Raw genomic sequence first — 14,932 nt, forward strand, 5'->3', positions numbered from 1 at the left:
AGGCATATGACACACACAACACAGCCATCCAGCCGAGAGCAAGGGATTAATTAACCCATAGCCAGCTCTTTATGTAAATATTCTGTGCTGAAAATTATAGGCCTGCCAACAGTAGCTAATCTGTCTGAAGGAGAAACCTAAAAAAGCACTCTGTATCACATTCAGAAGGTGATGTCCAGTTAGTGCCCCCTGCCTAGAACACAGTTAGGAGGCAGCATAGATGGGAGAGGGCCCTCCAATAGCATATTGTAGGCGCACAGGCAAAGTCATTGACAAATTGGGCTGAGTGATCCTGATAAGGTCTCTCTCATTGCACTTTTTGAGTGCTGAGTCCTGAGTGCACTGAAGCCCTCATTAGACTGAGATCAACCTTCGGGGCTCACTCAAGTGCTCTGGGGTGCTCCATAGCAACATGAGGCAGCAGTTTGAACTGTTGCTCTTTGTTTACATGCTGCACTTTCTTCAGGGGATTCATTAACTGACACACATTCATGCACGAAAGAGAAAGAGTGCAGTTTTTCTTAAGTGCTTAGTCTGTGCTGGTCACAGTCGGTGGGCAAAATTAAAAGCTGGATAGATAGGTGACCCCAGGTTGCATACCACTCGCTCTATTACAGCTGGCCCAGATTTCCTACACCTCTATTTATCGAGTCAAGGAACACCGAGCCACGGCCCCACTGAACCCCATTCCTATATCAAGGGTAGAGCCCAGAATGCTCCATCTGCCAGCCGAAAGGGTGCCCTGCCCATTACAACACCAACCCTCACCCTGACTCCGGTGTGCCACTTGCTGAGAGCAAGTGATAAATGAGAATCTAAATCCACATGGAATGGGGAATTCCGTGCGTAATTTGACAAGAAAATATGGCGCTCTGTGGTTATCCTCCATTCCATAACATTAACTCATAATTGGCTGTACAAGTGGGTGCAGAGTTTGCACCCTTCTGGTACCATGCAACTCATAATCAGGGTGATAGAGACTACGCACCACGGGAGCACTTTGATAACCTGGAACCTGATCTCCAGAATTAAAAGCCAAAGAAGCATACATTTAGCAGCTGGAGTTTTGAAAAGTTATAATTTCCATTGAGCATGCATTGAATAAGCATTGGTATGTTGGAGTCATAGCCATTTCAAACAAGTGAAAAATTGTACAGCGTAAAATATCTGGAACAAAAACAGTCATGCAGCGGGACTGTTACTGTCTCTTACTCTCATAACATGAGTCATTGGGAGCACCGTCAAATATATTAAACAGTAAAAATATATAAATATATACTCTGTTACCGTAAGTGCAGTGTAGGTGTACGGATAATGATAGGCCAAATAACAGACGTCCTCGTTGTGAGAGAAAGTGACTGAAAAAGTCAGGGTAAAGTAGCGTTTCCCTCTCAAGTCACCCGAAGTTGCTGTCGTGCGGCAATATGGATTCCTGGAAAACATTGCCATAACCTCAATTAGACCCCTCTGTCACTCACTTGTACTGGTACCAAGGAAACAAAAGGTTTGCAAATTAAGGTACACACAAAGCAAACAATCAACTCGATTTTCTGGTTGCTACTATCTTGCGGGAATGGTTATGGACACGAAACATTTCTCGGGGTTCTTTTGACAACAGCATCGCATTCACAATGCCTCCTTTGACTTTGCAGGGCAGGCTAACTCCTGGAGGAGCTCGTCTCATTCATGTCATAGAAACCGATTTTATGTCTGAGTAAGTGAATAGACAATTCAGTCACTTTAGTGATAAGTATCATAGCAGATTGCACCCAGTAGTACTTTCAAATAATATTTTTCTCCTGAAGCGCCACTTATGTAGTTACCGAACTTTTCTGATGTAAGTAGTATTGCGTGTGGAGCTTCTGAGAAATTGGGCGCACACGGAAACTGAAAGCAGCAATTTTGCTTTGAATACGTTTATAACACTTAACTTATGCAATTACATTTCTTAACATGGGGCACATTATCCACTACATGTATATTAAAAGCTTCTGAGCACAAAACAGAGATATTTTTCCATATATTTTAAGCAGAAAGCTATAGTTAATGGCATCTGCAAGACATGTGTGGCCAAAATAAGGTTCCATGGTCAGGGGAAATTCGTAGCTATGAATGGTGCTCAGGGATGAAATCCTGCACTCTGCACTATTTTTGCAATTGATAACATATGTAAGCAACAAAACATTTGCGCCTGCAATCATGTAAGTAACTATTTGTATTTGATTAATGAAAATCTTACAAAAAGAACAAAAATTTAAATTCATAAAAGGACAAAGATAAGAACACATCACGTGTTTTAGTAGGTACAGGCCTCAAACAACTTGCTGATTTAAAATACTTATGAGTATGAGTGCTAGCTAGGGATTAACACGCACGTGGCTTGTCTAGGGTCCTCCCAAAACCAGGTTTGAAGTGCAATTGTGCAAGTAAAACAAGCATTGCAATGCAATAGGTTTCGCACATTTCAAGCACGTTGTCATCTTTTGACAACAGCGCCCACAAGCAAAAACACGAAAAAAGCTCTAAGGAAGTTAACAAAGCAGCCTAAGATTTATGGCCCCCAAATAAAGATAAGCAATGCCCTATGTTGGACGTGAGTGCTGGCAGGGAGGGGCCCCGCAGAGAGAGAGACTCTCTGAGATGCCATGGCATCTAGTGTTTTTATTTAGTAAAATAAGCTTATTTTAGGAGCTATTATATGTAGTAAAATAAGCTAATTTTACGAGCAAGGTAGAGGACCGAACTGGAATATAGCCAGAACAAATGAGGAGCTGAATGATGCGATAAAACACAAAACCGCATAAAAGGGAGCACCAAAGAAATGGCAAAAAGAGTCTGTCACAGCAGCAGATAAAGAAACCAAAGTGGAAGGATAAAGTAGTAGGTCACTGCTTTGAAACAGAAAAAGGAGGGAGAAAAAGGCAGAACTGACCACAAGTGAGCAAGAAGTTTTAAAGGACAGGGCAACCAGCAAATGAAATTGCTTTAACCCACTATATAAGTATACTACAGTGTACACCAGGTCGAACGCTAACACTCAACCTGGGGATTTTTAACAAGCTGTTTAATAAAATTGAAAAAAATCACAGAAGTGTCTTTGGGTCATGGATGCAGCTTTGTCAGGAAATTCCAGGATGCCAGATTATCCCTTAGTTTTGATAATTAGTGTCTGAGCCCCGGCTAGAAGCATATCCAAGTTGTTACAGCTTTTTCAGGAGGTTCTAGGGGTCCAAAGGTGTTACAGGGTGCAGACTTGCAAATTAGTTGTTTAAGGTGCATAAGTGCTGCCTGGTGGTTGCCAAGCACATGACGACTAAAGACCCATAAGGACCTAATTTAAAGTGCCGTCTACCCAGATGTGTATTCAGAGAAAGGCAGGAGGCACAGAGTGGTTTAAGTAAGAAAATGGTAAGTTCAAAAAGTCTCATTTTCAGACTTAAAATTTAAAATACTTCACCATAAGTTGTGATTTTAAATTATGAGTTGAGACACCAAACTCCATAATTCTCTTTTCCCAATTGACTTAAAGGATGCTTCAAGATAACCCCAATGTTAATGTATGGGAAAGATAGGCCTTGCGAAGTGAAAACAAATTTTGAAGTTTTTCACTACCTGGTCATGTAAAACTTAAACGTACATGTCCAACTTTTTAAATACACTGCAACCTGTCTTTGGGGCTAACCAGGGCCTACCTTAGGGGTGACTTACAAGTAATAAAAAGGTAGGTTTTGGCCTGGTAAGAGGGGGCACTTGACAGGTCAAAATGTCAGTTTAAATCTTCACACAGTGGCAGGCCTGAGAAATGTTTACAGGGCTATTGTAGTAGCTGGCACAATCAGTGCTGCAGGCCCAATAGTAGCATTTAATTTACAGACCCTGGGCAAACACAGTGCACTTTAATAGGGACTTACAAGTAAATTAAATATTTCAGTCATGGATAGGACACAATTACTACATTTTAAGGAGAGAGCACAGGCACTTAAGCACTGGTTAGCAGTGGTAAAGTGCATAGAGTCCTAAAGCCAACAAAAACAAGGTCATAAAGCATGGAGGAGAAACGCAATCCAACAATTACCATCTAGTTGTGTCCTATTTTAGTAAGGTATTCTTTATCCTTTAAAAAATAGATTTTGGCCATTGCCAAATTTACTAATGTTTTTTAAAGCACTATATGTAAGTGCAGGAGGCTGGCCTGATTTGTAGTGGGTACCTTGAATACTTACACCTTGCACCAGGTCCAGTTATCCCTTAGTAGTGAAATGTAGTACTGTTCTAGCAGCTTAGGCTGATAGAGGTAGCTATAGCAGAGCAGCTTAGGCTGAACTAGGAGACATGCAAAGCTCCTGCAATATCACTTATAGTTACACAGTACTTATACACAAGTAAAGACAATACTCAGTGTTACCAAAAATAAAGGTAGTTTATTTAGGTGACACAAGGCCAAAAATATCTTAGAAGCAATACTCCTTCTGGAGGTAAGTATTATACACAATATATACACTAGACACCTGTTAGAAATGGGGTCTTTGGTTGACAGTCAGGTTACCCCCTGTTCAAGAAAGGACCCTCACTCTAGTCAGGGTAAAAGAGAATCACCCTCAGCTAACCCCTGCCTACCCCCTTGGTAGCTTGGCAGAGCAGTAGGCTTAACTTCAAAGTGCTTGGTGTAAAGTATCTGTACCAATACACACAGTAACCTAATGAAAACACTACAAAATGACACAACAAAGGTTTAGAAAAATAGGAAATATTTATCTGAACAAAACAAGACCAAAACGACAAAAATCCACAATACACAAGTCAAGTTATCAAGAAAAATTCAAAAAGAGTCTTCATGTAGTTTCAAACACACACTAACACTGTTAGTGTGAAAATGTACCTTAGGTGCGTCAAAAATAACTCCGCACGGGTGAGTGTGCGTCAAAAAGGGCTTGCAATGCGTCGATTTCACTCACGAGCGAGACCTTGTGTCTTTTCTCCTTTCGTCGGATCAGGGCACATTGTTTCTTCTCTCCCCACAGGAGAGCGACGTGTCGATCCGGTCAGCACTCTAGGGTCCGGGCAGGCCTTGCATTGTTTTTACATGCCCAGCGGTACTTCTGACAGAAATCCAGCCGCATGATGATCCAAAAACCACACAGAGCGGGTTTCGATCTCCGAGTCCCCGTCAGCGATGCTGCGCATCGTTTCTCCTGCTCCGTGCGTCGATTCTTCGGACACGTTTACGGCGAGCGGTGATTTTCAGCCACCGAACTGGCAGCGCGTCATTTCTTCAGCTGCAGATCAGAGTCACGTCGATCTTTTCCCACTTTTTCCGCACAGCGCTCTGTGCGTGGATTTCCTCCTCTTAGGCTGCCAGCTTCTCCTTTCAGGGTCCCAGGAACTGGATGGGCACCACAGGACAGAGTAGGAGTTTCTCCAGAGACTCCAGCTGCTGGCAGAGAGAAGTCTTTGCTGTCCCTGAGACTTCAAACAACAGGAGGCAAGCTCTAAATCAAGCCCATCGAGATTTTTTCTCAAGATGGAAGGCACACAAAGTCCAGTCTTTGCCCTCTTACTCTGGCAGAAGCAGCAACTGCAGGATAGCTCCACAAAGCACAGGCAGGGCAGCTCTTCTTCCTCAGCTCTTCAGCTCTTCTCCAGGCAGAGGTTCCTCTTGGCTTCCAGAAGTGTTCTCAAGTCTGTGGTTTTGGGTGCCCTTCTTATACCCATTTTCTCCTTTGAAGTAGGCCTACTTCAAAGCAAAGTCTCTCTTGAATGTGAAATCCTGCCTTGTCCAGGCCACGCCCCAGACATTCACCAGGGGGTTGGAGACCTCATTGTGTGAGGGCAGGCACAGCCCTTTCAGGTGTGAGTGACCCCACCTTCCCTCCCTCCTAGCACAGATGGCTCACCAGGAAATGCAGACTACACCCCAGCTCCCTTTGTGTCACTGTCTAGTGTGAGGTGCAACCAGCCCAACTGTCAAACTGACCTAGACAGTGAATCCCCAACAGACAGAGTCACAGAAATGGTACAAGCAAGAAAATGCTCACTTTCTAAAAGTGGCATTTTCAAACACACAATCTTAAAATCAACTTTAATAAAAGATGTATTTTGAAATTGTGAGCTCAGAGACCCAAAACTCCACATGTCCATCCACTCCCAAAGGGAATCTACACTTTAATCAGATTTAAAGGTAGCCCTATGTTAACCTATGAGAGGGACAGGCCTTGCAACAGTGAAAAACGAATTTAGCAATATTTCACTGTCAGGACATATAAAACACATTACTATGGTCCTCATTACAATCCGCCAACAGGCTGGCGGTGCAATCCTGCTAATTATGACCGCGGTGGAAGCGCCGTGGTCGCACCGCCGGGACTGGCGGTTTACCGCCACGTTGGTCCTGGCGGTTGTAAGCGCTGCCCAGGGGATAACGAGTCCCCCTCCCGCCAGCCTTTTCATGGTGGTAGGAACCGCCATGAAAAGGCTGGCGGAAAGGGGAGTCGCAGGGCCCCCTGCCACAGCCCCATGGAGCTTTTCACTGTTTGCATAGCAGACAGTGAAAAGCGCGACGTGTGCAACTGCACCCGTCGAACCACCGCAATGCCGCCGGCTCCATTTGGAGCCGGCTCCTGTGTTGCGCCCGACATCCCCGCTGGGCCGGCAGGCAGAAACTAGGTTTCAGCCCGTCAGCCCAGCGGGGATCTCGTATGGTCACCGCAGGAGTGCGGCCACATTGGCGGCTGCACAGCGGTTACAACTTGGCGGGCGGCAGTTGCCGCACGCCAATGTTGTAATAAGGGCCTATATGTTCTACTTTAACCATACACTGCACCCTGCCCTTGGGGCTACCTAGGGCCAATCTTAGGGGTGTCTGACATGTAAGAAAAGGGAAGGTTTAGGTCTGCACACACAGACACTGCAATGGCAGGTCTGAGACATGATTACAGAGCTACTTATGTGGGTGGCACAACCATTGCTGCGGGCCCACTAGTAGCATTTGATTTACAGGCCCTGGCACCTCTAGTGCACTTTACTAGGGACTTTCTAGTGAATCAAATATGCCAATCATGGATAAGCCAATTACATACACATTTTGTAAAGGAGCATTTGCACTTTAGCACTTATTAGCAGTGGTAAAGTGCCCAGAGTAACAAAAACAGTAAAATCAGAGTCCAGAACACATCAACAACCTGGGAACAGACCAAAAAGTTAAGGGAGACCACGCCAAGGAAGAAAAGTGTAACAGCACCAAAATAAGGTAAGTAATTAGACATAGGATAGTGCAAACAATAGTAAATGCTATAGAATGCAAAGGGAGAAAATAGGTCTAGGGGCAACACAAACCATGTTCTAAGAAAGTGGAATGCGAACCATGAATTCCCCCTAGACAAGTGTAGTGTGCAGAGAAATCGCTGGGAGGGTAAGAATACAGTAAAGGTAAGTAAATTACCCCACCCCAGAGACCTGAAAAACAGGAGTAAACTACTGCAAGTTTCCCTAGGACACACTACAAGTTTTGATTAGAGTTATTGCAAGAACCAAGCAAGACTGCAAGCAACAAATGGTGGATTCCTGGACCTGAAGACCTGCAAAGGAAGGAGACCAAGTCCAGAAGTCGGAAGAAGTTTCAGGAAGGACAGGAGCCCCTGCCAACCCAGAAGAGGGTGCAAACGAAGAGTCCCCGGTTGGACAAAGACTGCAGGAATGCACCCAAGGAAGATGTCAGGGGGTTCCTGTATGATGCACTGGATGTCCCAGGGAGAGAAGTTGGATGCAGGTGAGTTTTGGCACTGGATTCCTCCAACAAGCCTTGGTTCCGGCAAAGTCGCGTTTTGCGTCAAAGTGGTGGTGTCTCGACCCAGAGGGACATGGGGGCATCAATTCTGTGTAAGGAGGAAGAGGGCGCTCTCAGCACTTCAGAAAACCCTCAGAAGATCAGACAGCACCCACGGGAGTCCCAGGACACAGGGCAAAGGAGGTGGAAAATGAAGTTGGTGCAGCACTACAAAGGAGGGTCCCACGCCGCCGGAGGTCAACTCAGTGAGTTGAGCGTCACAGGATAGAGTGCTGGGGACCTGCGCCAGGCTGTGCATGAAGGAATTTTGAAATAGTGCAGGGAGGCCTCAGGAGGTGAAGAAGATGCAGTGCACAGGGGTACTGTCATTCACAGGGAAAGCAAGGTCTTAACTCCTCCAAATTGAGACAGCAGGACCTCTGGACAGTCTGTGCCAAAGGGGTCCACCCTCTGCATTCTAAGTAGCACGCTCGTTGCCAGGACAGGAGTCCAAGAGAACTGGTCGTCAACTTAGAAGGTACCTGCTTGAGCAAGGGAGTGACTCTGTCAGTCCCCGGGAGATTCCTTTGGTCCTTCTGGTGCAGGGTGACGACAGGGATTCCTCAGAGTGTGCACACTGTGGATGCTGTTGCAGTTGCTGGCTGGAGCTGAAGTTGCAGAGGAAAAGTAGCCTTTCTGGATACTTTGTTACTGTTACAGCAGTTCCTGGAGCAGTCTGTGGTTGAGCAGAGGTCAGAGGATGAAGTAGTAGTTACAGAGGATTCCTGCTGGAAACTTGCAAGTAGAATCTGAAGAGATCCCACAGGAGAAAAATAGCCCTGAGAGGGGGATTGGCTACCTAATCAGGTATGGACCTATCAGGAGGGGTCGCTGATGTCACCTGCTGGAACTCAGCGGCCTCCAGAGTGTCCCCACACCTTGGAAAATAAGATTTCTGAAGTCTGGGACACACTAGAGGAGCTCTGGGCACCACCCTTGGGATGGTGATGGACAGGGGAGCGGTCACTCCCCTTTCCTTTGTCCAGTTTCATGCCAGAGCAGGGACTGGGGTTCCCTGAACCGGTGTAGACTGGCTTATGCAAGGAGGGCACCATCTGTTCCCTTCAAAGCATGTCCAGAGGCTGGGGGAAGCTACCCCTCCCCAGAATGTAACACCTATTTCGAAAGTGAGAGGGTGTAACACCCTGCTCCCAAAGGAAATGCTTTGTTCTGCCTTCCTGGGACTGAGCTGCTCAGACCCCAGAAGGGCAGAACCCTGTCTGTGAGGTGGCAGCAGCTGTAGCTGCATTGCAAGCCTCAGAGAGCTGGTTTGGCAGTACTGGGGTTCTATGGTGGAGCCCCCAGGATGCATGGAATGGCTCCCCAATACCAGATTTGGAATAGGGGGACAATTCCATGATCTTAGACACCTCACACGGCCATATTCGAAGTTACCATTGTGAAGCTACATATAGCTATTGACCTATATGCAGTGCACGCGCGTAATGGCGTCCCTGCACTCACAAAGTACCGGGAATTGGCCCTGAACTATGTGGGGGCACCTTTGTTAGTGTGAGGGTGCCCTCACACGTAGTAACTTTGTATCTTGCCTTCATTAAATGAAGGTTAGACATATAGGTGACTTATAAGTTAATTCAGTGCAGTGAAAATGGCTGTGAAATAATGTGTGCACTATTTCACGCAGGCTGCAGTGGCCGTCCTGTGAAAGGGTTTGTCTGTGCTCCTTATGGGTGGCAAAAGAAATGCTGCAACCCATAATGATCTCCTGGAACCCCTATGTCCTGGGTACCATGGTACCATACACTAGGTACTTATAAGGGGGCGGTCCAGTGTGCCAATTGAAATTGGGAAATGAAGTCACTAGCCTACAGTGACAAATTTAAAATTAGAGAGAGCATAAGCACTGAGGTTCTGATTAGCAGAGCCTCAGTGACAAAGTTAAGCACTATACACACACACACACACATTAGGATATAAACTATGAGCACTGGGGTCCTGACCAGCAGGATCCCAGTGAGACAGGCAAAAACATACTGACATACAGGTAAAAATGGGGGTAACATACCAAGAAAGATGGTACTTTCCTACAATAAGTGACAAAGCCCGAAGGGTCGAATGGTGCAGTTTAGCTACAGATTGGTCAAAGTACTCTTTGAGTCTGACTACATTGTTGAATGCTAACCACAGAATGTTATTTAAAATGTTGGGCTGAGCATGTTTTCAATTGAGGCAATACTTGACTATTGCTTCCTGCCGCCCTATAGATTATCTTTCGAGGTGGAACTCCAACAAATTTGGCTAGGAGAGGAAATACGTGCTAAATGTAATGCATAGCAGTAAAGTTGTGATTAGAGTTAGTCCAATAGTGCTGAGTCACGGCCGAAGAGGGCCTCACTGTCATAATAAAAGGTTGCTGCAATCAATGATGCATTCCTTAGTGAGGCAATTCACACATGCCCCTAGAGTCCAGATTACGATTAGAACTGTACATTTTGATTCCACTGTTTGAACAGGGATTAAATTGATAAATTCTGCTGCAAATAGCACTCCTTGCACTCTTCCCAAATCAAATCTCAGTAGGTAAAACTGTGGAAATCTACTGAGGAAAAAATGCCAATTGCACATGTATTTACTCATTGTTGTTGAGGATACTTTGATTAGAGGATGTTTATGGCATACAATAAATCTGTCTCACAATGGTGTTTGTAGTTAGCAGGTGAGGTAACTAGCAGCCCCCACTTGTACTCATACCAATGGTAGGATATAAATTGTGCGGAAGTAAACTGAAAAACAAGACAGGGCCCATGATGACAAATGTGTGCCTATGTAAATGTAAACCTTTGTCCTGTGGCCTCCTAGACTGGTTCCCCTCTTTTCTACACCAAGAATAATGGTGCATGTCATTTTCCTGATGTACTGATCCTGGAAATGCAAGTCTTGATTGTTTTGATCCTATCACGATCTCCAGCACACTTCAGGATTAGAAAAAAAAGTGTGCTTCATTTTTGCTTTCCTAACTGCTGAATGCATTTAGTTCATTTACAGGCACTTACATGTTGTTCCATATTGCAAAACACACATCTTACAGCCTCTCCTTCACACAGAATATAAAAATTCTTCTCACTTTGCAGTCAAAGAAAAAAGATAAACAGCAATCCCCATGTTAAGATAATAAAGCAGCCTTTCATTTGACCTCTGTGTATGAAGCACAGGTAAATGAGACAAGATAAACACAGGAAGTTAAAGGCACTTTTATTGGACTTTCCGGACTCACCGAAATCAGCTGGTGACCTTCCATTGACTGAAAGTTTTGGAATCATTGCACTAGGCAATTTGGAGCCAGTGGAATGTGAGGAGTTGCTCAGAACCTGTTTTACGGGTAGGCCAGGAAATTCCCTCACACAAAGGCTGGCACCAGGCATAAAAGTACCACTTTCGTAATATCCCATCAGAACTCTCCCTGACCTGTGGAAAATCACAGAAGAAAGACTGCCTTGCTATATGAATGAGTATTGGACCTGGTTGGCTTTAACCCAGGATTCCCAGAAGTGAATCAAAGGGTCAGTTGGCTGACCACCTGTTTGAGCTCCAGGAACACAACAAGCTCCCATAGGCCTACCCTGACACTGCCTAGCTCATCAGCACCAACTGGACCTCCTTGAGCTCTGCTGCTGGCCTTTGCTGGAGTGAGTCCTGATCCCCAAAAGGTGTCCCCCCGCCAAGTCCGGGAGCCTTAGCTGGCATTGGATTGCACTCCTCCTGCAGAAAAGATGAAGGTACACATGTTTTGGGCTTCTCACAACCACAAAGATACTTCTTTGCACCGACTGCCCATGATGGCCAACAATTTGAAGTTCTAGCAGAACTAACACCTCACTCCAACAGTTACTGTTCACGATCGGTCCTTCGGGTTGACAGCGACAGTCCACATCGATTGCCAAAGCGAATCTCAAATGACTGGCTCTTTGTGCTACAACAGCGACTGTCCACGTTGCTTGACCTGTTCCTTGCACTGATGGCACCCACTTACACAAACTTCAGCACCTCCCCTGGACTTGAGAAGGTAACACTTTAGCGGGACAAACCCGATCCCAGTATCTGACCCGCATTCCATCATGATCAGCCTACACTTCTGACTTCCCCAGTCCAGAGCAACCAGATTACCACAAGTGGTGCTTTGTCCTTTCTGGCAGTTTTTTACCTAAAACTTTAAAACCTTGTATCTCTGGTTCTACAGACTAGATCTTTGTTCGTTTGGTGTCATTTATTTATTATTATTTATTATATTTTACTTTATTTTTTGTAAATTTGTTACAATTTTTCTTGTGTTGTGTTTTCACTTTATTCCTTTTAAAGTGCAGTATAAATTCTTTACACATTGACTCTAAGTTACACCTGACTGTTTTTGTACCAAGCTAACAGAGGGGAAAAGCATAGGTTTATTTAGTAGACTTTGGTCATCCACCCTCGACAAGGATTTTGTTTATTATTTGAGTGAGGCTTCTAGCCCTATCAATTAGTAACCCAATTTCATACAATGACAAAATCCAGAATTTGACCAACTATTCACCCTAAAATCCATGTGTAATCTCGGGCTACACAAGATCCGTGTGGAGCAATACGGGTTATGTGGTTGGGTTGGTCAGTATTGAATCTGCCATTGAAGGATATTAATTGTAGACACAAAAGTTCAAAGTAAGGTCACTTGCTTTTTGAGTTAGTACTGTGCAGAAAAAACACACAGGGAGAGCTCTTCCAGGTGTTGCTGCATGTGGTTATGTCAGTGGTGGTGTCTTCGGGATCAAATAAGAAACAATTAAAAGTCACAATCAAAATAATAGGAGGGCAAACATGAGCCTAAGTCAATTTATGGAGGAACAGTTTTTGAACCAAGAATTTATAAGTACCAGTAGCTGGAGCAAAGCATTTATATACCAGAACAAATGGAACACAGGTCTGGCTATCACAGGGTTCAGCGGAAAACAGTCAGAAATGTTTTGCCTGGGAAAGGTATGATTAAACCATAACATCACATTAAAGACTTAATCAGACTGGTAGGAGACAACCTCAGCAAGATAGCATGATTCTTGCAGGCATATAAAGTCATATATCTGTAGGGAGTCGCCTACCCCATCAGTTACAATACACTTGTTTAGCCCAGTTATTTTTGCAGGAACACATGGTATGGTTTAGAAAGAAACTGAGACCACACATTCATACCAAATCACTCACTAATTTACTGCCACAAAAGCAGAGGGCCAGAACCAGGGAGAAGGTGGTGGTGGCCTAACTCTTCAAGTCAAGGTCATTGGTTCTGACATCCAAAACCACCTAGCAAAGGGGGACTTCAGGATTCACTTTCTGTATGGATTACAGAAAAGTTAACTTAGTCACCAATCCCACCCAATAACAAAAGCTCATCAACAGGTTAGGAACTGCCAAGTTCATAAGTACTGTTTTTCAGACCTTGCATTATTGAGGATTTTTCCCAGTTCCAAATTCATTTATATACCATCCCTTCTCCTAATAGGGCTCAGAGCATTACATGATTAATAACTTTAAGGTGATAAAACGATCTCTGGCAAAAAGGTCCCTTGTTGGGGCACACTGGGCAATGTAGAGTCCTCCCAGTGAGGAGCATGACCCGATGATGTAACATGCCACATCGATGGTGAGGGCTCATCTAGCTGATAAGGGATGCTTTCCTGTTTAGATTGACTTGTGTTGCTGAAAGGGCTGCCACTCTGCTGATCTGAAGGACTGCTGCCCTTCTGTGCTGACTTGCTGTCCTCTTGCCTGGGTGGGAAGGACTGGACCTGCATCTCTTGAACCCAGAAACCCAGAGTGACTTCAAAGGCTTGTTTGCTGGTCTCCTGATATGAAGCTCAGGTACACAAGAGGCTTCCAACAACATTGCACTTGCAACTGAACTCTGCCATCTGTAAAACTACCCTGCCAAGTAATGCCACCCCTGGCCTGGGTAGGCTTAAGGTGCTCTGTGATTCTTTGTGGATCCAGAGGAACCAATGTATGTCCTCTGCTGTGTGGCGCAACCCTGAGCTGAACTGATGAATGGATTTGCACAGACCTGCATTGTTGCCGTAGCTCCATCAAACCACCACCGCACAACGCATCTTTTGTGCAGGCCCTTACTTCCTTCATTGATGGCAGCCTCAATGACAACTCTGGATTCAGCATTACAACCTGTCAGCTCTTCGCAACTGACGCATTGCCCCGATTGTATGACACATTCAACACTGTACTTCACATTGCAATCACTGTCAAAGGGATCCTCAATGACAATGCAGGCCCTCACATTGCAACCTCGCCACATTTCAGAACTGACGCATTGTTTAACCTACAAGAAGCATTATTAAGCTGGATCCACGCAATGCTCCACAAACAAGGAGTTAAGATATGCTGTTGATTAGGCCTAACTGGGTCCATGTAACCAGTCGTCCCACTCTCCATCGCAGTCGGGCTGTACAACCAGAAATCCATAGCTGGCCCTTTGTGCTTTTTGGCACTATTCTCTTCTGACATTTTTAAAATTGCATATCTACTGATTGGAATTTTGTCGTTTTGGTTTTGCTTTATTTATTAAAGAAAGTTTTTTTTGTCTAACTTGGTGTTAGAGTCTTTATGTGTGGTATTTTCAATTTATTACTGTCTAAAGTGTGCACACTACTTTACACATTGTCTCTAAGATACACCTGATTGCTCTGTGCCAAGCCACAAGAGAGTTGAGCACAGGTTAATTTAGGGTTGCCTTGCACCTCACCCTGACAAGGATTGTGTTGCTGCTTGACCAGGGCTCAGATTTGGATAATAGCAATTTGTCCCAAATAAGGGTCCAAAGAAGAGGTCAGCACTCTAATCCTGAGAGCCACATTTAGCTTAAAATTATGCTTTTGAAGTTGAGAAATACCCCTCTTTCCTTCCTTAACCTTTCTTACAGCAGGTCCTGGCTAGACTCAAAGGTTTTTGTGTGTATGATTTTAAGGTTTGCCATTCTATCTTGTGCACCTCAGAAAAGTGCTTAATGCCTTACAACAAGCAGGCCTGACTTATCAAAGCTAGTAAGAAGTGCATAAATTAGGGACCTGTGGAGTGCGTCAATCACTAAGTTGGCAGTGGTCTCTCCAGTCT

General features: G+C 44.7%; 1 protein-coding gene across 1 annotated transcript in view; it reads right to left on the reverse strand.

Moving 5' to 3' along the window:
- AGBL1 (AGBL carboxypeptidase 1) overlaps positions 1-14,932 on the reverse strand; it is a 2,739,156-nt gene that overhangs the window by 1,494,242 nt on the left and 1,229,982 nt on the right. Inside the window, exon 16 of the mRNA XM_069221447.1 lies at positions 1,288-1,432. Coding sequence (XP_069077548.1) covers positions 1,288-1,432 — 145 coding nt within the window. The remainder of the gene's footprint in view (positions 1-1,287; positions 1,433-14,932) is intronic.

The sequence above is a fragment of the Pleurodeles waltl genome, chromosome 3_1, assembly GCF_031143425.1.
Source record: "Pleurodeles waltl isolate 20211129_DDA chromosome 3_1, aPleWal1.hap1.20221129, whole genome shotgun sequence".
Taxonomy (NCBI): Eukaryota; Metazoa; Chordata; class Amphibia; order Caudata; family Salamandridae; genus Pleurodeles; species Pleurodeles waltl.